This window comes from Cydia strobilella, chromosome 23 (assembly GCF_947568885.1).
Source record: "Cydia strobilella chromosome 23, ilCydStro3.1, whole genome shotgun sequence".
NCBI classification, from domain to species: Eukaryota; Metazoa; Arthropoda; class Insecta; order Lepidoptera; family Tortricidae; genus Cydia; species Cydia strobilella.
Window position 1 is genome coordinate 10,943,537 of NC_086063.1, and position 24,878 is coordinate 10,968,414.

At 41.3% G+C, this 24,878-nt stretch overlaps 1 protein-coding gene across 1 annotated transcript in view; it reads right to left on the reverse strand.

Annotated features, from left to right (window-relative positions):
• LOC134751910 (uncharacterized) overlaps positions 1 to 24,878 on the reverse strand; it is a 95,687-nt gene that overhangs the window by 39,837 nt on the left and 30,972 nt on the right. The window contains exon 2 of the mRNA XM_063687463.1: positions 18,268 to 18,376. Within this exon, the coding sequence (XP_063543533.1) occupies positions 18,268 to 18,301 (34 nt within the window). The 5' untranslated portion in view covers positions 18,302 to 18,376. The remainder of the gene's footprint in view (positions 1 to 18,267; positions 18,377 to 24,878) is intronic.

A 24,878-nucleotide genomic window follows, 5' to 3' on the forward strand; every position in this document is an offset into this window, starting at 1 on the left:
CATGCTCCAAGGAACCAAGGACACCCCATCAAGGCCTCTTGCCATCAACACTGATAATGCCAGTCGGCTCAAGATGAGCAGACACATTGATGGTGGCAAGAGACCGACGGATTATGTCATTAAGCGACGCATGTCTTGAAAAACGGCCGGCGCTTTTTTGACAAAATAATCCATGGTGTCCCAGTCGGTCCACGTCCGTGCCACAAGAGCACACTTAGCTTGATATTTAATTAATCACTGGGACAAATACGTGTATGCCCCTAAAACCGGGCTATGATCATAACGATATCAAAATCTAACCAGATTGTATGCCGCCCCCGGGCACGGAAGCGGTCTGCGTAGTGTAGGTATCCGCTAATAGGATAAGGGAGTAATTTGCAAATGGCGGCGAAACTACAAGTTGCCGCGGTTGCATCTTACAACATCCTGTAAACCAGCTGGCTTGTCTACGTCAATCTTATTGTATGTACAATACAAGCAGCAACACTCTTAACTGTACAACGGTGGAACTTATTACAAAAGGCATAAGGTACACCCATGTACAGTTAACAGTGTGGGCGATGGTACGACCTGTAATCCGTCATTTTGTTTTACTATCGTGCAGTTAGTGTTTAGCTCCTCGTAGGTACTTAAGATATCGTCGTATAAAGATGCCAAAACTGAACTTTTATTTCACCAGTAAAAACAATCCATTAAAGTAACATTTTATGGTGTCAGATTAATCAAATTCTATTCGAATTCACAAAAATCCGCAACGATTTATCTCGCGCAACGAGTACTTAAAAATATTAAAACTTTTTACATGAAACAGCCGTGTCATTTATCAGTTCCTGGGTTTCATTTGAAACACTTGGCGAGCTTGAGTCAACCAGCATAAGAGCACCCTTCACATTTAAGCGTTTTGTGGCACAGAGACCAATCCGAACCTAGAATTGACATCAAAATGACATCTGAATGATATCAATTATTTATCATTCACTCGTGCGTCTCGCTCGCGGTAATCCATGTACGGACAAGTCTGAGCTAAATGAACACGCGAATGATAACTAAACTCGTTTAGATATAGTTCTGATGCCAAGTGTACATTCGAATTGGCCTCTTTGAATAATGACATTAGTGGCCTAGGAAAGTAACCTTTATCGTAACCGACGTTGAATGTCTGTTCTCAGTAATTACTTGGATAGCTCTACACTATACTCGTATTATGAAATGAAATAAATAATATAGTCAAGTGATTAACATTGAAAATATACTGAATGATACAAACGAAAACTCCAACAGTCCGTATTTAGTTACGTAACGGGTCATTTTTTTATTATTATTTATTATTAGTTTCAGGATCTACAACTACAAAAAGTAACGGGTCATTCGTGTGTAACAAATACGAATTGTTCCTAATCTCAAGGTCATGGTAGTCGTAAATACATTGACTATCTATACCACTGGAATCAGTGTTTTTCTATCTGTATAACAGACTTTTTTATAGCTTATGAAGTTAGCACATGGTAAAATTTTAAATTTTTTAATCTTGTTCCTAAAAGTGGCATTTGTCTGATTTGTCCCTTACGAAATTTGAGATTTCTATTGTTGGACATACAGTGCCACAGAAGAAAACAAATAATTTTATTCTAAAACAAGTTTTAAAATAGTTGACAACTCACAACACAGCAAAGAACTTGGGCTGAAAACGGTGAAGAATGACTGACGCAAACACTTAACTAAATTGCTATGTCTTTCATCACTCCGTATCTTCCCGTAAGCGAGCAGGCAAAACTATCTGCTTGCTTTTTCATTGCGCTTTTTAGGTTTGCACACAACAGCTCAGCTGCGTTCTGATATGAAGACAATCTTTAACAGACAGACAGATATACTTAAGGGAATCGGCCCGATTCAAACAAAATACGTCAAATATTACGTCTAGATACGATATGGATTAGATATGTCAGTCAAAAGTGACGTTTTTGTTTGAAGAAACATCACTTTTGACGTGACGATCGTCAAGGTCGTATCAAAACCAGTTCAAAAAGATTACAAATAGTAAATGAGAATCGACCTGGTCTACAATATTCCTTAATCTAACATCGTTTGAAACCATCGTATGGATATGTGAAGCGTGGGGCGTAGTGTTAGTTCCCGTTTAACTGTGTATTATATTATTAATGTTTCCTCAAAGAACACGTGTCAGCAATAATAACAGAAATCAAATACAACTACAGCCTTAAGCGGTATGTTATTACGAGTACGACCCTTCGCCCCACGGAACCATTCCAACTCCATATCATTATCTAAATTTGATACTGATATTATGTTACTCGCTGTGAATATTGCTCTTTGTTGGTACGAACCAGATGCACAATAAGTAAGGGCCGATTTTTCAGTTACTTACCATTTCAATTAACTCGTCCGATAACTATTCCAACGAATTTAAGTTTTGAGAATCCTGTAATCAATGGGATAAATCCTATCCGTCTGTTAAACTGGGTTAAAGCGTCTCTAAACCAAATCCCATATGGAAATAGGCGCCAAGTTTAATATTATTTCACTGACAAAAGAATTGAGATCTGCATGGGTGCTAGAATCTGTAGATAATGAAATCCGTAAGCGGCAGAGTAAGTTGTCTCCTAACTTACGCTGCCGTTTATCTAGTTTTATATCAAATTATTATTAGATTTAGAAAGTCTAAATACCGGCGTGGATATTTCCTGTAGTACTATTAATAGCATTTAAAGTTGTTGTATGACATAATAAGAATAAATAATTGTTCGCTTACGTAGTTTATACCGAATGGGACTCACGGGACTAATATTCTTGCTAGAAGCTTAATCGATTGCAGGAAGTTTACAAATAGGACAGATGATATATATACTCGTAGAGCAGTTTTTTTAATAAACATATTAATTCGCGTGCTTTTAACTACTTACTCATAACTAATGTCTAAAGATCCCTGTTGAGAATATTTCATTAAAAACCGAAGGGGAAATACCCCCCAAGGAAATAGCAATGGACTCTCGAGGCTCAACTTACACTCTCGCAATAATGCTCTTTTGTTCGTATACTTAGCCTTACAACATTTTGGTTTATTTCAATGACACGCAGTGTGCTTTTCTACACAAAATTGAGTCATTTTTAGATTAAATGCATGTTATTTATGTTTCCAAATATTTCAATACTAATATAGTATAATAAAGCATTTCAGTATTTTAATAAAGTATAGAATATTGAAATACTGAAATGCATTTCAGTATTTCAATACCTACTCGTTTAACCTCGACACAGACATCGGCCTACATATCGTACGAGTATTTTCCCAAGGGCACGTTCAGCGCGATACATTATTTATCAATTAATAATAAATAATAAATAAATATTATAGGACATTCTTACACAGATTGACTAAGTCCCACGGTAAGCCCAAGGAGGCTTGTGTTATGGGTACTCAGACAACGATATATATAATATATAAATACTTAAATATATAGAAAACACCCATGACTCAGGAACAAATATCTGTGCTCATCACACAAATAAATGCCCTTACCGGGATTAATCGATTCGAACCCAGGACCATCGGCTTCACAGGCAGGGTCACTACCCACTAGGCCAGACCGGTCGTCATTAATGCGCTTTTTAATCTGCGATGACTGGGTCGCCCCCCTCCTCCAACATCCTTCCCCCTAACACATGTCGTAAACATGTGCTGTTTTCCTGTTTGTGATTTCTATTTTCTATTATTTCTATTATTGCGCAATCAAGGGTTGCAAAAACGGATGATTTTGTTTATAATTTCTAGTTATAAAATATTCAGTACACGCTATTTATATACTTTATTGAGAATTTACTGTTTTGCTAATAGTTTAAAGGTTAATCAAAATAAATATCATGCACTCAAGTTACATTCATTAACATTTTAATAATTATTATCTACTTTATGTAGTTGTGTGTGTAATCATTCATTTCGATTCTCGCACCGACACCAATTAATCGAACCACTTCGAATCGGAGCCAATATGCGTATGTTCCAGGAGTGTTACAATGTTACAGCAACAGCACAAACCTACAGCCCGATTCAGATTGAACAACTTGTTAAGGTTTTGATCGTATTTTGATACGATCTTGAAGATCGCTCACGCTGGTTAGTGCATTCGGAATGAAGTGAAAGTCGTGCGTGAGATGCACGCGCGCCTATCATCAAGACGATCCTCAAAGTTATATCAAAATCAATTCAAAACCATCACTAATTGTTATATTAGAATCGACCTCCTGTTTGTTTTGTACGTTTATATGTTTCTTCAACCCGAAATGTCACTTTTGTCACTGACATACCAAATTCATAATAAGTCCAGATCAAATTCGTAACCTGTTATTAGAATCAAAGTACGCCTCCTGGCTCCTAATTAATACAAATCGCTTCAAAAGGTTCGTAGCAGCTACGGCGTAGCAATTATCGGCTACGAGCAGCGTAGCTACGAATATCGTAGCAGAGTTCAGCCTATTCCTCGAGCTCGGATTCTCGAAATTATTTGGCTGTAATTAACGAAGTTATCCACCGACCACTGGGGGCGGACACTTGTTGGCAACAAAAGTAGGCCACTTTGTATGAACTTTACACATAAAGTGACCTTTGGGCCACTTCTACTGAGAAATTCTAGCATTTTCGACCCTGAGGCTAAAAATGGCCAAAACTGTGTATTGAAATATTAGTTTCCGCTACACTGAAAAATAATAATATTAGCCGATTTTTTTGTAATTCAAAACATTACTGAAAGAAAGAAATTATGGTCAATATTCTAAAACCGATTTTGTTATTGATAAACCGATCTGTTGGCCGATGTATGTACATAGATCCCATTTTTGCGTAAGTATTAACAAAATATTATGTTACTGTTATGCAAACATTTCTTTCAATGAACGGAACCTGAAATTATTTTCAGAAACATCGACACCTGCGACTGGTTTTTTTTGTCATTTAGAAAAACTTAAGCCACAAGCCACAGCCGTAAAATGTTCATAATTTCCTATACAACCCCGCAAGGAAATAGCAATGGACTCTCGAGGCTCAACTTACACTCTCGCAATAATGCTCTTTTGTTCGTATACTTAGCCTTACAACATTCTGCTTTATTTCAATGGCATAGAGTACAAAACTAGATTTTTGACTGATAATGCAACGTTGTACCTTATTTTAAAGAACTAAGATATATATTCGAGTGTTTAAATTTCTTCTTTTGTATTGTCGTGGCTTACATTTCGAGAATTGTGGACAATCGCAATAGTTCTTAGTGCAGTGAAGTGGGTATTTTACAAAAAGACGAGTTAGACATTTTAACTTTTACGAGTAAGAGATAGGATAACTCAAATACTTCTTATCGTAAGAAAGAGGAATCTTTAGAGATGGCTACATTATGCTCGTATGTGTTTGTATCGGTACCTTTGACGATTATTGTGGTATAACCAGCAAATAGAGGTATCAAAATATTTAGATCAGTACGGTTTTTACTCACTATTATTTTTAGTCGCTTTTGGCGACATGTTTCGGATTCTTTGGGAATCCTTCCTCAGGCACGAGTGTCCTCGGCGGTTGTACGTCGTGAAACCGTACTGATCTAAATATTTTGAAATATGTCTCACGATAGTTTAAGTTTAAATAGAGGTATAACGCGTCGGTTCTTTTTATTGTCTCAGTTAGAACTGTTAGGCCCATTATCGATATATCTGCTGTCGACTGTACCATTGAGCGTTATCAGGCTGTTATAGCGTTATCGATAAGAGGCCCTCGAGAGGGCTGTAAAACTTGATAGCTCCTTAGAACCAGAGACGAACTCGCACAGACTACGCTTTATAAGGAATGCTTAGAAATAGGTAAAGGAAAAGTGAAAAACTCACTGTCTCGAGCGAGATTGGAACTCCACTCCAGGATACCAGCCCACCGCTCTACTCACTAAGCTACCGAGCCTTATCCGTTGACAGTGAGCCACATGCGCGATAAGGAGGGGTCCGAGCTCCGAGGTTTGTGAGCGATTCGATTAATCAATTACACTAATTTAAACTTTCACGATTTTTACACATTATTAAAATATAAAACGGGACTTAATCGCGTATAATTAACCCATTATAGACTAGCGGTACCATATGGTACCATTAATTTACGACTTTTATTTTCGCGTGATTGGCCAAATTGCGACGCGTAAGACGGGCTCTTATTGACGAAAGTTGATCTAGGAGACATAACGCTGCCGATTGTTAAGCTAAAACAGTACTTATTTACATCAGTTGCGTGTGATTGAATGTCAAAGAAGGTGCATCGCAAATTTCGCGGAAAAATGTTTACGCCGTTCAAGTAAGTTACAATATTTAGTTTACTAACAGATAAATAACGAATGTTATTGCAAAATCGTTTAATTTAGTAACATTGCTTTAGATTAATTTATTTAACTAGTGCCGGTATGTATAAATATTATAACTACCGCGTGTTAAAGTTACTGGTACCGTACGGGATCGCTAGGCGATTCCCGTGCGATTTTTTCAGCAACCTTTCGTTTTTTATCTGTTAAGTAGTTTTATTGTTTTTAGCAATACACGATAGTGATTTTACATTTTATCGAAAGATCAAAATGGAATATTATTTAGTAATCATATTTTATCGTTTTTTATAAAGTTTTGTCATATTTTGTACACTGCGTACACGAGGCATTGGCAATTTTAGAGGATAATGAGGACATTGAGGCTGAGGAAAAATTTTATATTGAACCTCCAGATCCCGCCATCGCTTCCGATGAAGATTCAGGCGAAGAAGATGCTGGTGCTTTAATAAATAATTTGAGCAGCAGACAACTCAACGCCATATGCGAAAATGTATTCCGTCAGTCCTCACGACCGCGTCGGTCATGCCGCAAAAAGAATACCGTATCTAGCCAAGAAGATGGAGAAGACAAGGGACTAAGAGGCCGCAGCAAGCTGCAAGTGCAGCTGGTCAATTGGACTTTTGTCGGCAAATAACTCAAACGTATCTAACCAGATATCAAAACCTACCTCTTACTGGTGGACGTCTGCCAACGTCTAAATTTTCCCGAACTGACAGCCGTTCAGTGACGCCATAAGGTACGATGGTCGAAACCACCTTCTCATTCCTTCTCAGAAGCGACGAAGATGTGCGTACGAGAACTGTCAGGCTCGGTCGAGATTGGAATGCTCGAAATGTTATGTAGGATTATATGCTGCATGCAACTACCAAAGTACCTAAACTATTTTTTGTAACGTCTCGGAAGCTCATTTATTAAATAAATATAGTAAAACATACGTACTGTATGTTATTAAGTTACAACCGAAGAGGCTGATGTATTAAATAAATAATTTAAACATATTTGTACTCTTATTAATTTCATAGTATTTCCAAATTATTACCTCAGTACGTGCCTAGCGGTCCCATATGGTACCAGCGTTTTTTCTCAAAACCAAAGGTCTCACAAAAATTTATTACTAAAACTTCGTTACATAAGCTCTAATAAAGAACATATTAAAAAATTACAAAAATTGGACACCTCAAAAAAACTCAGTCTATAATGGGTTAAGATGTAAGATTTACCTCCAACAATTCGAGGACGGCGTTGTGCCCGCGGTCAAAAACATTGCAATTTCAATCGGGACGAGGGTTTTAGGATCTCATCCACATGGAATCGACGAATATCGACAGTCGATAAATCGAATATCGTTAGTGTTGTCTGTCGACAGAGTAACATCCCTAGTGCGTAAAACGTTCAAGTTGATAAACAAGACCAAGTGCGGGTAGTTCGAAAAACTCGCGCGGCTAGAAGATGTTGATGTCAACTTTAGCCAGCTTCTCCGAGACCACGCCCGGGGACAACGCCGTCCTCGAAACGCCAGAGGTAAATCTTACAACTTAATTACACGCGATTAAGTACCGTTTTATAATTTAATAATGTCGATTAATAAAATCAATATCGAAACTATAATCTAGATAATAGAGAACAGTCAATATTCAGCAATTAAAACTGAATTTCTTGTTCATACCAATACTTAATTACTTACTACCGCGAAAATCTAAAATGGAAATTTCGTTACCTGCCTCTTTATCGCTCGGATGTGATAGAGATAGAACGGCACAACTACAAAAACGTCGACGCAACTAATACAATCGGGAGCGACCACATGGGTACCTGGTCTTTTATGCCCCGTCTAGTATTGAAGTGGTCTATGCCTAAAACATAGTGCAAAAGAATATGGCCGTTACACTGCGAGCTTAGTTCGCACTCTACGGTCGTAAAATTACATTATCTATAAAACGATGGTGGTAAACAAGCGTACGGTCGGCTAGTCATTTGAAATAACTAGCCGACCGTACGCTTGTTTACCACCATCGTATTATAGATAATTAGTGTCCGACCGAAACCGGATTTTTTGCCGAAACCGAAGGTTCTGCTCTAATTTCAACCGAAACCGAACCTTTGGCTAAAACAGTAATATTTTTATACCGAGACCTGCCGTAACCGAAACAAACCATCGGCCGGACACCACCGAAAATACAATTTCGGCGTGGCAGAATGGTTCGGCAGTTCTTTCGTCAGAACCGAACTAAGGCTGCACCACAATTTTTATGCCGACACCTGTCGATACCGAAATTTCGGTGGGACATTTGCAACTTGACTTTTGCTGCGATATGGTACCTTATGCGTACTTATTACGAGATAATCCTTAGTTTACTTGGAGCCCGATACAGATTTAAGAATTTGCACTCACTTAATTTCGCATTCACCAATCAGTGTGAGCGATCTTCAAGGTCGTGTGTGTCAAAACCAGTTCAACGCCATAACAAATACTTTAATCTGAATCAGCCTCTCTTGACACATAACATAGTTCGCCAGATCGCCTACTAATCGGAATTCGTAGATCAGCTGACGTACGATCAATCAGGGGGGTTATAGGGGAAAGGGGGTGGGGGGGGCAGTGCCTACGTGTGCCGATTATTGGCAGCGAATAATAATATGAGTTTGGCTACGTGTTTCAACGCGTTAGTGAGGAACTAATATCGTAATCGGAAATAATGGCTGTTGTACACATAAGAGCACTAAAACAAGTCACATTGTAAGGGAATTTCTGCAATACAACTGTAATTTGTGATAAAAAGAAAGGAACAAAAGATCACGAAACAACAAAACTAATGTTCATTTCACGGCCTGAATGTCACGTCATGTCTAATCTAACAGGCGTCCAACGTGCACTGACATCAAACCGATATTTAAATGATATTGGAATTATATCAGTTACAGTTACAGTTACATGTCATTAGATGTCGATGCGGCCGAGCGTCTCAAGCGGCGCTAATATGCAGCCATTGACACCGGCTGCATGTTTGAGCCGTTTGGTGTGGAGACGCTTGGGCCGTGGGGTCAAGGCGCGCACAGCATATATAAGGAGTTGTCCAAGCGCCTAATAGACGCAACGGGTGACCGGAAGGCTGGAGCATACCTCGCCCAACGCATCGGCGTTGCCGTTCAGCGCGGGAACGCCACCAGCGTTCTGGGCACCCTACCGGACGGCACAGATCTGGGGCCAATTTTTTATTTATAGGACTTTTTAGGTAGTTTTAGTTTAGTTTGTTTAGTTCGTAGTTTAATTTATTTTTGTTGGTTTTAATTTGTTTTTAGGTTTATACATTAGATTAGATTAGATCATTCTAATATCGATTTGACGTTGAACTCAGTTTCCAGAATATCAGCCCACCGCTCTACCTACTGAACTACAACTTAAGCTGGATTATATCACGGACCCACCATATGTTGGCAATCGCATCAGTCACAGTTGAGTTGTAAACTGTGTCACGTGAGATTAAAAATGCGACTGATCGTCTCAGAGCCGCTTAAAGGTAAAAGGCCTCTCCGCCGTGGCCTTCCACCAATAAAGACTACCGAAAAACTACCCAACCATAGTCTACTTACTTAAGTTATAAGTTACAACTATGGGCCACAAGTTCGATAACTGATTAAGTATAAATACTAAAGTGCTTTTTTAATTATTTCAGAGTTTTATCCCATTTCAATTAGTTTTAGAAATATGTAATACAAAAATTAATTCAATATAGGTCTAAAGTTTTGTACATTACTAAGAAAACTATTACAAAGAATTGTAGATTACTTAATTATAAATAACCCGTTTAGTACTAACGCTAACGTAACTACACGAAAAAAGAGTAACATAACTAAGTGAGTAATGAATTTCTAGAAAGCAAAATTTGCCGAATAGAACTTTGTTCTTGAAAACGGACAAACTATGAACAAAAAAAATATCTATATCATTGAGCGATTCATTATTCATATTACAAGTGCGCCTAAAGTAAGAATTTTTAGCATACTGTATGCTACAGGAGGAAATAGAAAAAGGGGGTTTAGAACGTGAGTGTAACCAAGAAATTTTGAAGGAAATGTTTGCCATAGAACTACATTCAAATAATTGTTACTCCTGAACGAAAATATTAGAGTTCATTGTGGAGCTTTTTGACTTTAGGCACAGTTGGGTGCTTTTGTAGTAGGTAAAATAAGTTGCCACTTACCCCAAATGGTTTCTAAGTCTTATTACACAATAAAGTCACATAACACCGAATTCCAAATACTTGTCTTTCGTTCTATCTACGCTCATCTTACTCGTATCTCCAATTTACGTAAAATCCGATCCCCCCCCCCCGGCCGCCATCCACCCCCCACACTCGAGAACAATAGCCGTGCGTATAATTTGATTGCCGACATTAAAGCCTCATCAAGACTAATACGAGTATAAAGGTAACCTTAAAGATTTACATAATAGCCCCCCCCCCACTGCCATTCCAATGTGATTAGGTAAGCTCAGGGAAACCAGTACTTGTGCGAGTGCAAGGTAAAATCGTCATTTACACTAGTGGCTCTATGAGGTCGGGACCTCATGGTTTTGTGAGATGTTATTGTTAAACTATATGTATTTGAAATATACTTTTATCTGTATTTCACAACTTCAGCGCAAAAAATTCATTTTGTCAAAGTAAAGTGAGTAGAATGCGAGTCAGAGTAGGTGATAAGCTGTCGGAAGAATTCACGCTTATAACCGGCCTAAAGCAAGGAGATGTTCTACCGCCTGTGCTCTTCAATCTAGCCCTAGAACATGTTGTTCGGAAAGTTTTAGTGTTGGTCATAGGGGTAGAGCTGAACGGCAAGTACAAGGTGGTAGGGTGCGCAGATGACCTAGCTCTTATTAACGGAGAGCCGTGAACAGGTAGCAAAGGCAGCTATTGTCCTGGAACGAGAGGCCTCTAGACTAGGTCTCAGGATGAACCAGGCAAAAACTGAATACCTCCACATGAAACGTTACAAAAATAGACGCGTCCAGCGTGATAGTCTTCATGATGGGGTTACCGTCTACCGTGGAGTTGACAAGTTTCGGTACCTTGGATGCACTGTTACCGACACAAACATCAGCAGGTCTTCCTCCAACATACGCATCCAAAACGCCCTGTAGTGCAGAGCAGCCCTCCACAAAGTATTGGTGTCCGGGCTTCTCAGTAGACATAATAAGTGACGGATATACAAAACCATTATACAGCCTATCTTTATGTATGGCTGTGAGGCCTGGTCCCTAACACTGAAAGAAGAAAGAGCTCCTGGTAGCGCAAAGATTTTCGCAAGATCCTGGGACCTATTGAGAGAGATGACGGCACCTGGAGGATCCGGAAAATGCCGAGATCGAGGAGTTAAGTAAGTGGCTATACCCAATAATCGCTGGTTCGGTCACCTGCTCAGAATGGGAGAGGATCGGGCTGTCAAGAGGGCGTTCATGGGATGACCGACTGGTAGTCGTCCGGTGGGTCGGCCCAGGTATCGCTGGGAAGACAGTGTGACGGCGGATCTGCTTCAGCTTCGCGTCAGTAATTGATAGGAAGTTGCGCAGAATCGGGACAGGTGGTTAAGTAGCTCTCGTTTCGGAGGCCAAGATTCTTTTTGGATCACTGAGCCAAAATAGCTAGTTAGTTGTCAAAATAATATTTTTGTAATAAATGAATGAAAAATAAATGACCTCATTTTGTGAAATAACTCAGATGAAATCTTAATATTTTTCGAATGTGGCATATTGGAATTTTAAAAATGGATAATCCCACAAGCTAATTTAAAGAGGGGACATTTTCAAAAGGACAAAGCGGTACCTATAGTAAGTGGGTCATTCACAGCTTCTCAAGGACACAAATACTGATGTGCCGTCAGAAAGTTTCGAAATTGCGAAATTTCCACATTTTTTTAATGATGATTAGGCAGGCGTTTGACCACGATCCCACCTGATGGTAAGTGATGATGTGGTCTACGGTGGAGCACGCTTACCTATGAAATACCTATTGAAAATTATCACAAACTTTCATAGTTTTGTATGGGGATCGATGTTTTCCGTTTTCCGAAATGAGAGTTTCCTTAATTTCCTATATTTTTTTCCTAAAATTGCCGAGAACTGTTCCAATTTTTTTTTCCGCAACTAGCACATCAGGGGCCTAGTCAAGATGTACCGTATTCATAAGTACTTGAGCGTCGCCTCCTGTACGAGTACGTTTCGCTCTGTTTTGGATCAGATTACTGCAACTAATACCTTACTTGTGATCCTGGAATCGGCTCCAATCTAATTTCAACCTTAAACTCTTTACGCTACAGTAAGTTTTGGAGTGAGCGCAGAATTAATACGGTAGCCACGGTTGTGATTCCCGTCTGCTATCCGATCGAATTTCGACTTTAAGGTATTATAGCTTAGGCAGGTTTCAGAGTAACTTGATATGCCGCAATAGCTAATCCGTACAATCAACAGAATTGGTCCCGCGTCACCCATCTCCCTCACACTTGTGGTACTTAGATAGGAAGGATGTCTCCGTCGCACCTGAGACAATATTGCGGAATTGCCAACGTTTTATTCCATCGTATTTCCAAAACTTCGTATCTACAGGAATTTTGAAAAGAAAAACAACGGTTAATGGTAGAGAACCCTGCTTTATCATACTGTCGTATCTTTATTCCAGTTTCATAATGAATGACAATGTACAAAAATGTATAACTTCCTTAAACGGGTTTTAGCACTAATTAAATCAATTTTTCACATCAGCAGCTCGAACAAGCCTACTTTCGTCACGCCCTGGAGTGAGGAAAGTGCGACTTTCATCACTCCAGGGAGTGAAGAAAGTGCGACTTTCCTCACTCCACGGAGTGAAACAAAGTAGCTTTTTAATTTACTGAAGGCCATGAACTGCCACTTCATACTTTTATTACATTTTTTTTTATTATTCTGTGTAATTCGAATTACATTTTAACATTTAATATGTTCTCATTACTGTGGTGAAAAATTATGTGTGCAACACGAGAGCAAAGTTATTTTACATCTCGTGTTTTTGAGTCCCTCGTCGCTACGCTCAAGGTTCTAACTTAGAATCTTTCGCTTTCTCGGGACTCAAAATAAACACTCGCAAGTAAAACCAACTTTCCTCTCTTGTTGCACAAATAACTATTACGACACAGGGTAGTTTTCATTAATCATTATCATCATTCCACACAGACGAAGTCGAAGGCATATTTACCTATACATTATATATATATGTAGATCGAAGGGTATTAGATAATTAGATCAGCAGAACCCTTTTTTAGGAGTAACCGGTTAGATTACATTAGATCGGTCCACTCACTGGCTCCGTCGAAACTCGTAAACAACGACATTACTCACGCAACGACGGATTTCGCGTGTCTTCTACCCCATTACTTTGGGCTAAATAACATTGTATGTTACTGTCAAAACCCGTTTTTAGTGAAAAAGTGTTTTCCCTAGTTAAAACTAGTTTTCCATATCGCCTCAGTAAAAACCTTTTTCCCTAGTTTCGGTAGAAAGTATCACCAGCGGGCTTAGCACGGTTTTATCATATTGTGCGTGGAATCGACTGTTGTCTTAATTCTTACGTTATCGTAAAATTTGTCGTTTTGCTTAGCATGGTAACGGGGGATGGCGATATTTTTTATATAATCGTTTTTTCCAGATCGGACAGCCGGTTTGGCCGGCATGATGCTTAGGAAGCTTTAAATATTTTAATTTAAATCTTAAAATAGGTTTATTCACTACTTTTGCTTTCACGACAAGGCTTATCGTCACCTAAGAAATACTTAATAATGAACAAAGTTGAACTGTCAAAATGGGAAAATATGGCCAATTATCAAATTGTTTTCTGTCATCTACCGCTGTCAAATGTGGATAACTCCATTTATCGTCTGCAACCGTAGAATAAATGATGAAATCGAAGAAATGAAAATTTAAATACAATAAATCAACTCCTAAAACAGACGATTTTTATGCCCCCTGTTTACCCACAGCCCACAAATCTCCCAAATCTCCCAGCAATGAACATGTAATCGGAGGCGATTGTCGCGGGTCTCCCCTGTGTCCCACGAGACCGCTCAGCTAGTTCACAAAACATTTCGGCACTATAACGATGGTGTCCCATACATATAACTTGACCTTAGACATTAGTAGCAAATATGCCTGTTTCATCTTCTTTGTCCAAATTTTTCCCATTTCATTTCGGGTCGGCTCTTCATCATTCTTCTCTAGGCGAGTCTATTCTGGGTTGTCGAGACATCATCGAGTCACAAGGGGTCTACCTCTACCCGAACTTTAGGAACTGATGTTTAGGAATTGTTTAATCATATTAATTTATGATCTATATCTGGGTGCGTAGCCAACGTACAATCATTAACGTTCGCGAACAAAACGCAACTGTCACTGTCGCACTAGTGGGGAATAGTGATAGAGAAATATGACTACGATACGCTACGGAGCGTTAACGATTGGCACGTTGGCTACGCGCCCTGTTTCATCGACACTGAACTACATATACCTACGAGTATTTAAAGGTAACATTCGGGTTGCTACTGCAGCAGCGTTACTGTTGCAAGGTTACTACTGCAGTTGAAAATGTTGAAATGAGTGATGGATTGAACATTCTAATCACTGCACGCAGTAATGCGGCAACGGCATCAACACAAATTTTCAATGTGGCAGTGGCATCGAACATTTCCAGTCGCTGCAGTCGCAATTTGAATGTTAGTTTAACTCATATTATCATTTTCAATCAGATCAAAGTAAGTACGTTAAATTATACTGGTTCCGTTGAGTCATCATTTTGCCTACGTTTAAATAATGGGGCTAATATCCCCAGGGTCCGGATAACCGTGATCTGTCCGTGTCAGAACCGCATACTTTTTTCGACACAATAATTTGATCAATCTTAATCTTTACTGCTACGTCATAAAGTGTACAAATGGTCAGCAGGAGCGTTGTTATCGCATACATTCTTCGACGCATTTAACTAAGCATTCGTAATCCTTATTGCCACAGTATAAGGCCTACCTCTGTTCAGTGCCGCGGCATACTTCCCCTCAATTAGCTTGGTCAGAGTTTTACCTTTCATTGACTGGGGAAAATTGCTTCTCTTATTACTGCTATCAATCGGGGTCTCCGTTCTTTGAGAAGTGATTCAATGCGATCGCGGAAATTCTGGTTCAAACAATTTTGTACGTATTCTATTCAAGCTAAAATATTATAAAACATAGACAAAGGAATACTAAGACACGTAAATTTGTGTAAAATATTGTAGACGCAAATTGACAGCTAAAGAATATGGCGCCGTGTAGGTACGGATCCCGTACATTATACGATAAATATTTAGATACTCATCACTGACGTTTAACAATCTACTAACGACAAAACCTGTAGCACTTGTGTACAGCGCCATCTATGTATATCTAATTATTATTATTTATAATTCAACATTCAAACAAAAAAAATACTGTGACATACGAGCAGACATTTTTGTCATGAACCCTAAAATTAAAGAATGTTAATAAGAAACTGTTTGTAGCCATCTGTTTCAGTTCAACGACCTTAGATTTGTCCCTAGAGACCATAGACATAGTATATACAAGTAGTTATAGATGCTACACCCAGTGACCGGGTATAAGAGAAATAATTCATATAAAATTTGGGTAGCATAGGATTTTTCTCTTTCACTCTTATAAATTTCGGTATTTCGCCATTGCCTCGTACCTATGATGCCACCCGGATGATAAGGACAAAGCATTGTATTTTCTCTTTCCTCTTATAAGAATCGCAATAAGACTATCTTTCTCTATCAAAGAGTGTCAGGCCCTTGCTAGAGACCGATGACGGTTATTGTGTTTATACCGCACACAATTATTTGGAATTGGAAGATAAACACCATTTCTTCGTAGGAAGTATATTGTCGGACAAGAAATTGTAGAAAATTATTGAGGGCGCCACTTCCTACGTAACTGTCACATTTTTGATGTAAAATGCTTAACATGGCAGCAATTTAGTATGGAATTTTTTTAGTTCCATTTTATGTAATTTCTACAATTTTATTGCGCAATAAAATAAAGCTTAATGAATACTTTCCTCGAAAAATATTTTGAACATGATCCATGGGTGGCCATTACTTAATGAGTTTATTCCAAATAATCTCTTCTTATTACAATTACGTGCCGGAAGGGTACGCCCTTTTGCTAGTATGGCTTTTTATATCATGCATATAAAGGTACGGACCTTTCATTATGCGTGGTCCGACACGCATGTTTTTATTAATGAAGTGTAAACCACTCTGTACTTACAGTTTGTTGTATTTGGTTACGTTTCGATCGGTGCCATTACAAGTTGTGTCCATCCCGAGGGTTGCACGAGGGACGCATCCATCAGTCTCGCGTATCATTTGTATCCCCCGATCGTAAATATCTGAACAATAACAACCTTATAACTTTCCGTTAAAGTTGAAAATTGTTTACATATTTATGACGCGAAACATTTGCAGCGATGATGATAAATATTTAGTACTTTACAATCTTATTACTTGGCGTTAAAGTTCAGAATTGCTTACATATTTATGACTCGTATCTTACTGTACCCCGCGATCGTAAATATCTGCACGATTTACAGTCTTACTGATTAGAGCTTAAGTTCAAAATATCTTATATTCATGGTTCGCTGTGGAAGGATTTATGATGGCTCGGATGTGCGGTGCGGTCCCACCACGGTCCCACCACGGTCCCACCACGGTCCCACCACGGTCCCAACACATCTGAAGCTATTTCCATGGTGTTGCCTAAAGATATGTCAAGTATATTCTTCTTTCGTTTTTACATATAATTAAAAATGTCAAGAAGTTAGTTTTGTTTTAACAAAGAAAACATAATTATTATTACATAACTAAATATATGAGGACAATCTTACACAGATCGACTTAGTCCGAAACTAAAGAAAGGATGTACAGTCGCTATCAAATATACGTATGGGAGCGGCCAAGATGCTCACATATTACTGAACACGCCTCTATTGTCATGGCGTTAGTGCGTGAGAAGATATACATACTTATAGAATCTAATATAAATAACAAATATTAACACACAAATAAATTCCCTTCGATTCAAAAAATCCGGAATCCGGATTCGTTCGTTTATTTGCTATGGCTTTGATTTCGTTCTGACACGACCTTGAATTATTGAATCAGAATCGGCCTCCAGAGATTTTTTAAAGCTTCCATTTATTTTTGATATTATCTCGACAACCCTACCTTCGCACAACACATATTTGTACTCACCTAATAGGAAGCAATTCAAACAACAACAAAACTAAGAGTACCTTAACAATAGGCAATCAACCTAATCAACTGATAAATCTCGGCCATTTGTTACGCCGCGCCGGCACAACACTCTATGAACTGTTTGAGCACGTCCCTGATATAATTTGATCCCAAACTCACTAACAACAATGTTTATTTCGAGCCAGAGTCGTACAAATAGACATTGCATTATGAAGTTCACAAAAAGCGCAATTTTACCATACAAACGCCCAATTGTACTTGCTAAAATCACTATCGATGTTTCGATAATAGTATTTTCAATAGGCTGGACTCTGATCATAGATAACACTGTCAACTTTCATGGTTGGATGACAGGGAGTGGCGGGAGCGGGAGCGACTTCCGGCCATACAGACTTCGTACCCAAGGACATTATTTGTAAACTGGATGCTCCATTCATACCACTTCGTTGAGACACGATAGCCCTTGAATGACGGAACACTCATGAGTGTGAAGTTCGTGTCATAACAAGATCAAAACATTAACAAATATTTATGTTACGTTACAGCTAAAAGAAATCACATCGCTTTGTCACAGTTAAAGTAGAAACAGTAGGTCGACTTACCTGTAAGAAGCAGTAGAGAGAGCAGAGCGAGCATCTCGCGGGCGGGGCGGGGTGCGGGGCGGGGGAAGGGTGGGGCGGGGGGCACTGCTCATCTCCACACGCCCAGGGTCTGAAAGAAAAAATACATTGTGAAAATAAATCATCAGTATATGAACCCTAAACAAGCAACAAATCGTTTATATGACCATGTTCCTATCAAATGATTTTTCAAGTAGTTTTGAGAGCGAGCTAACGCAGCTGACGTTTACGAGATTTCACGGTACATCTCCAAAATGACTAATGGCCTAGTTCATAATAGGCTATTACTTAATAGCGGTTAGCGGTTAGCGTTCATTAATCGTTTGTCTTAATCGGTCTATACTTTTAAGAAAGAGATGAAACATAAATTAACGGCTTTACGGACCTGTTTTTTTTGTTGTTTAATTATAAACTGATCGGCGATTGGCCCTAGTCACACCTGATGGAAAGTGAAGACAGGGCCTAAGATGGAGCTCATCGGTTCAGTAACAGCCTATTCACTCTTGTTTTAAAGAGACCGAGGTCATATTGATCAGGGAATACAGATGGCGGGAGCGCATTCCATTCCTTAGCCGTCCGTACCAAAAAGGAGGAGGCAAAACGTTTCGTCCGAACAAATGGAATGTGGTCCACGAACGGGTGCATTTGCTCCCCGCGTCTGGATGTTCGATGATGGAAAAGGGGAAGGTGGGATCAAATCGTGCAGTTCCTGTGCGCACTCCCCGGAATGTATCCGATAGAACACCGATAGGCAAGCGACTCGACGGCGATGCTCAAGGCTCTGTATCCTTGACAGATGGGTCATCGCCAAAGAGTCTATGAGCCCGGCGCTCTATTGAGTCCAGGGCCGCCAGCTGATATTTGGCAGAACCGTCCCATAGGTGGGAGCAGTATTCCATTCACGAGCGTACCTGTGCTTGGTATAGGGAGAGAAGCTGATTCGGCGTGAAATACTGCTTCACCTTAAATAGGACACCAAGTTTTTGGCAGCAGTTTTAGCCCTAGACTCAATAGTCGACCCGAAGTTTAAGTTCGATTTTAAACTTAGACCAAGAAGCTCTAAAGTGTTGTTCACGGGAAGGGACACATTTCGGAAAGTGGGAGCCAAGGCGAACTAGGTAAATTATGTTTTATCTCTTTCTTACAAATACATAAGTCGAAATGACAGATAAAGACAATTCAGGCCAGTAACGCGTCTAAGAATAACGCCATAAGTCTTATTTTGACCCGTGTTTTATATTTACCCCACCTGACCCTAGTAAATATGAATTTGAGGGGAGCATGTGCTCATTAGGAACAATAGTTGACGCGTGGAAGGAAATGAAAATATTTATTCATTCATTCCTTAGCTTGACGTAGACGAAAATTTACTGCATAATAATAATAAAATAACAGTGCAGTGGAAAGCAGTTTTGGCCATGCCTGTTGAATTATTTAACCGTATATAGGTACTGATTGCCAATGTTGTTGTAGTTTAAAATCGGTTTATACTAGAAATATTATACAAGTATTTATTTCAGTAAACAATATGCTAACCAAGTTAACTAACAGGACTGGTTTTAACAACAGGGTAAACTCAACCTCTATTAACACAACCTCTATTAACATATCCTCATGAATAACAAAAACCCTCATAAATTCCCACCAAAAAGTTTCATGATTACACTTTAATAAACCACAAACAAATCCCGTATAATAACCGAAGTGGTAATTGTGGCGAGTTACAAACTTTGCCGACAGATGGCGTTGGTCGTAAGTCAGAATGTTTCATTCCTATGTAGGACACGGTAACTAGTATAACTTGAGCCTTGTAGTCACAACAAATGTGTGTAATTAGGTAAATGCAAGTCTCATACTGGACTCGTAACGCTGTTCGGGAAGCAGTACTACTAGCTAGAGCATTATTTTTAGGCAAACATTTGCTTCAGGTGGACTATTATAAGTTATACTTTATTTAGATACTTAACAACTGCATGTAGTCAGAGATAACATTCCCCGCTATTAAAAAAGTTGTAATAAATAATACGTTTCATAGACGAATTAAAGACGAAAAAAATAAAATTCGATATGTCACACCTCTTGCGAGGTATTACAAATTTGACGTTGTCAAAAAATACACATACATAACGTAAAGACAAATATAAATACTGTAGGTATACTGGTTCAACTAAACGCCGGTGGACCTTGCGTTCGCGAAGCGAATGGAATGGCCGCGGACGAGTGCTCCCGAAGGACCGCTAATGTCAACCGGATTTTACACTGTCTACCAACTTTCACTCTGTACAAACAGAGAAATGAACGATAGTGGACCTTATGTGGATGCAGTAAGGTATTATAGTGGCCAGTTAATAGTTTGGTCTTTGATGTTAGTAGTGTCGTACTTAAAGATGATTTCCACAAGTGCTTAAGAAAGCGATTCAAAAAATATTTTATTCAAATACTCATAGACAAATTAGAGGAACGCAAAAAAAGTTTAATTACTAATTACTTTAGGTGCTGTAATCCAGTAACTAACCCTTTTTTTGCGTTCCTCTAAATTTGTCCATGAGTATACATATAAAATTTGGGCGGAGGTGGGTCCATACGCAAGGAATAATTTGCGACCGGTCGCTGCTTGCGATGGGTCTATCTCTATGGCAGCCACCTGTCCGGTGGTTGGCATGGTGAATGGTCTCGGGGGGAGCACAAGTTGCAGAGAACCTCGAGGCAAAACTGGTTGTGCTCCTTCCCGAGGTTACCGCCTGTTAACTGCCTGGTTCTACCGTAGAAACAGGCAGAACAGAAACAACCAGTTGAATCATCTTGGGGTGAGCTTTGCAACGGATCGAACACCAGGCTCGGAGGTAGATGATGTCATCCGCATGACACCATCTACTACTGGGCCAGGAAAGAGAACCAGTGCAAAGAACACCCCCCACCATCCCTCATATGGATCTGTGTTTGCGTGCCAACGTCGAGAAGCCACTGTAGGTTCGTCTTTGTTAACGGAGGCGAACATGCAGGGGCAGAACGATGGTGGCGCGCAAATAAAGATCCATATCCCGTAAAATCAACCGTAAGCGATGACGTGGCATGTCGCAGCGGGCTTCTCATCCACAAAGAAGGATGATTAGCGGTAGAATGCCACCCGCGTGTTTGTGCCGTGCGCGGGGACCCGTACGGGTGGAGAAGGAGATCCTGGGAGCGGGTGCGAAGCGGGGGTCTGTAGTCGTTATCCCCGTTAGACGAAGTTCCTTTGGCTCTAGATTCATCTCACACGGGAGGTCTTGGCTTAGCCAGCCAGGATCAATCGGCTGTTGTGTCCAGTCAGATGGCCACGTGGCGAGTTTCCTGGAGTGTAGGGGTCTGTAATCGGCGGAGCACGATTCCTGTGTTGGCTGTGGAGCTGACTAAGGTTTTGGCACCGTGCGGATTCATGGGCAACGCACTCTGGGACGCTATATCAGCTAGGTATCTCTGATGTGTCAAAGCATCCCAAATGTGAGGCTCCAAGGAGGGTGGGGAGCCTAGCTGCTGAAAATTTTCCTGGTGGTTTATGGATAACATAATACCTAAAACGACGGTAGGAGGAGAAAAAGCCGGACCCGTACGGGATGAGGCAAAGGCGCATAGCGCAAAGGTTGCTGCACCAGCTGGGAGTGGACCTGTCCCTGACAGGAACACGGGAGCAGGTGGCAGTAAGGCATGGAGGTCCGCAAGGACGGAGGGCGCGCATGGCGCGAAAAGCAGAGGCCATGGTGGAGCAGGCCACTCCAAAGGTACCACCAGATCTTTTCCCCAAGGGTTGAAAAGAGGATGCGTTCAGCAAGTTCCCGTAAGGGGACCGACTAACGCAGGTGCTGGAGGAGTAGGCAGCGGAACGATGGCCCACTGCGAGAGGCAAGCAGGAGCACCACTTCCAAATCCTGCTGGCGTTGCTCCGGGCGCCCATGACGGCGCGGCCACGCCCAAGGGTGTGGACGAGCAGTCGGGTGGAGGAGCCGCTATGTCCAGGAGGCAGAAGAGGCGTGCGAAGGCGCGAATTGCGAGGACGGACGCGCAAATGGTGGCCGGACCCAACACTAGTGGAGCGGAAAGGCCACCAAATAAGAGGCCACTGGGGGCCAGTGGCGACTCGTCTCTGCTCGCTAGCGACCCCAAAAGAACGAAGGTGGGAGGATCGTTTGCGGAAGTCGTGGCGAGCGAGAAGATGGCCATCGTCCCAGTGGCCTTTCCAGCAGAGAAGGTGATGCAGGAGCATATGCCGGCGATCGTAGGAGCTCTGCTCCTATTCCTTGATGAGGCCGCCGAACCAATGCCCGACATCACACTCGGCAACCTTGTGGGGGGCGCGCTCAGCGTAACCTGCAAGGGGAGGGAGACCGTGGAATGGCTCAGCACGGTAATCGGAGGTGGTGAGATTGCCGGGCTGCGCCTAAAGGTCATGAGTGCCAGAGACCTGCCGAAACCGGTCAAGATGGCCTGGAAAACGGTGGTTGATGGCAGTCAGGACATCATGAGAGCCCTCAGAGTGCTGCAGAGGAGGAACCCGAGGCTGCACACAAGCGAGTGGAAGATAGTCGACACCGTGGGGTCGGGGCCGAGCACCAGGCGAATCGTCCTGATGGACCGGGTGTCGGCCGCCGTCATCAAGGAGGCCGACTATGTTCTGCACTCTGGGCTCGACACCAGCCACTTCAAGCTCCTGGAAGAAGGGAGGGAGCAGGGGCCTGAGGGGGCTGAGATCGGGGCCTGTGGGGAAGTACCCGAGGACGCTACTGTTGCTACGGTGACAGGGGAGGCCCCGGAACGGGAGGCGCCACCAACTGGCGACGCACCTGTGGAGGTGGCTGGGGACCGGTCGGAGGAGACGGGGGATGTGGTGCAGCCCGGGAGGGACTACGCTGAACCGTTCATGGCTCGGGCATCGTCACCGAACTCGGTGGCGGGCTCAGAGTACCTGAGCGGTTTATCGGAACTCTACCTGGACGGCAACATATCACCCATGTCTTACAACGACGGGGACGACACGGTCCAAGAAGTGGCTGCTGATCTCAGCACCACCAAGCATTAAAAAGCCGCAATGGAGGGTATAAGGTGCGTACAGATAAATCTTCAGCACAATAAAGCGGCCACTGCCCTTCTGGCTAGGCAGCTAAAAAGCGACAAGTTCGATATTGCTCTTATTCAAGAACCATATATCTACAAAGGCGAGATAAGAGGCTTAAACGGTACTGGCGGGACAATATTGTATGTTTGCCCTGAAAGTAATATGAGGACATGTATTTATGTTAAAAATGGCATTGACGCTATGCTTCTACATGCTTTCTGTTCCAGGGATCTGACCACGGTCAAGATCCGAAACAAGGGGGGGGGTAAGGCTCTAATCTTCTCATCAGCCTACCTTCCCTACGAGGCAGCAGATCCAATCACTGAGCAACTGCGGGATCTTGCTGTCTACGGCAGCCAGGCGAACACCGACCTGATCATCGGCTGCGACGCGAACGCACACCACGTCATCTGGGGAAGCTCGGATGTCAACAGAAGAGGGGAGAAGGTACTGGATTTTCTGGTAAGCTCTTCCTTACAATTATTAAACAAAGGCAATGAACCGACATTCGTCAATGCTAGGCGGGGTGAGGTTATTGATATAACGCTAGCGTCCAACAACGCGAGGCACTAAGGAATGAATGAATAAATATTTTCATTCCCTTCCACGCGTCAACTATTGTTCCTAATGAGCACATGCTCCCCTCGCAATCTCTACACAACACTAACACTCAGTTAGCGGCCACTTGAGCCCCCTTACCTTACTAATAGAGAGACAGGTTCGCAACGTGAAATATCACTCGGCGAGAAGAGGAGGGCTTGTCATAAACGATGCAATTTGTAAAGTACGGTTTCAAAGTGACGGTGCCATTACGGCACAATGTTGTTCATTTGTGACGCGTGAATTCAAACGTGAGAGCTTTAAGTGTAGGTTACATTTGGTTTGCAACCACAACTGTCACTGTCAATTTCCTTGATAAATTGCGTTGCTGCCTTTGCCGTCGCAACTAAAACTTTCAACTCGTTACTACTTAATTTTATCAAGGACAGTGACATCGCCCGCATCAATACCGCAGCAGTAACGCTGTAACGGTAATACTGCTGCAGTCGTCACCCAAATGTCACCTTTGCGCGTCAAAACGACAGAATACCATAACTGACATCATACTGTCCTGAGTGTCCCGCGCTATTATCGCATAAACCAATGCGGATATGAGGAAACATGATAATTGCACTTTCATCGTCTAACGTACATCATTCTTGAACTAAACTTTATGTAAGTTATTACATAGAAAGTTACAGACGATAAAAAGCGGCGATCCTAAGCCCGCTTGCAAACATTTATGTCTCGGCAATTTCATCGCTCATGACACAACAAGGATCGAATTATAATAGGGATGGGATCTCAGTATCCGGTTTAAGAATGGGGTGGCTCAGGGGAAGGGGGAAGGAACTCCTACAACGAGGGTGAATTTACTGTTTATTTCAATGTCAATGTTGATTAGCGGGAACACTAGAGTATGTTAAATTGATGGTTATGTCGTTTCAACTGAGTTGTGCGGGTG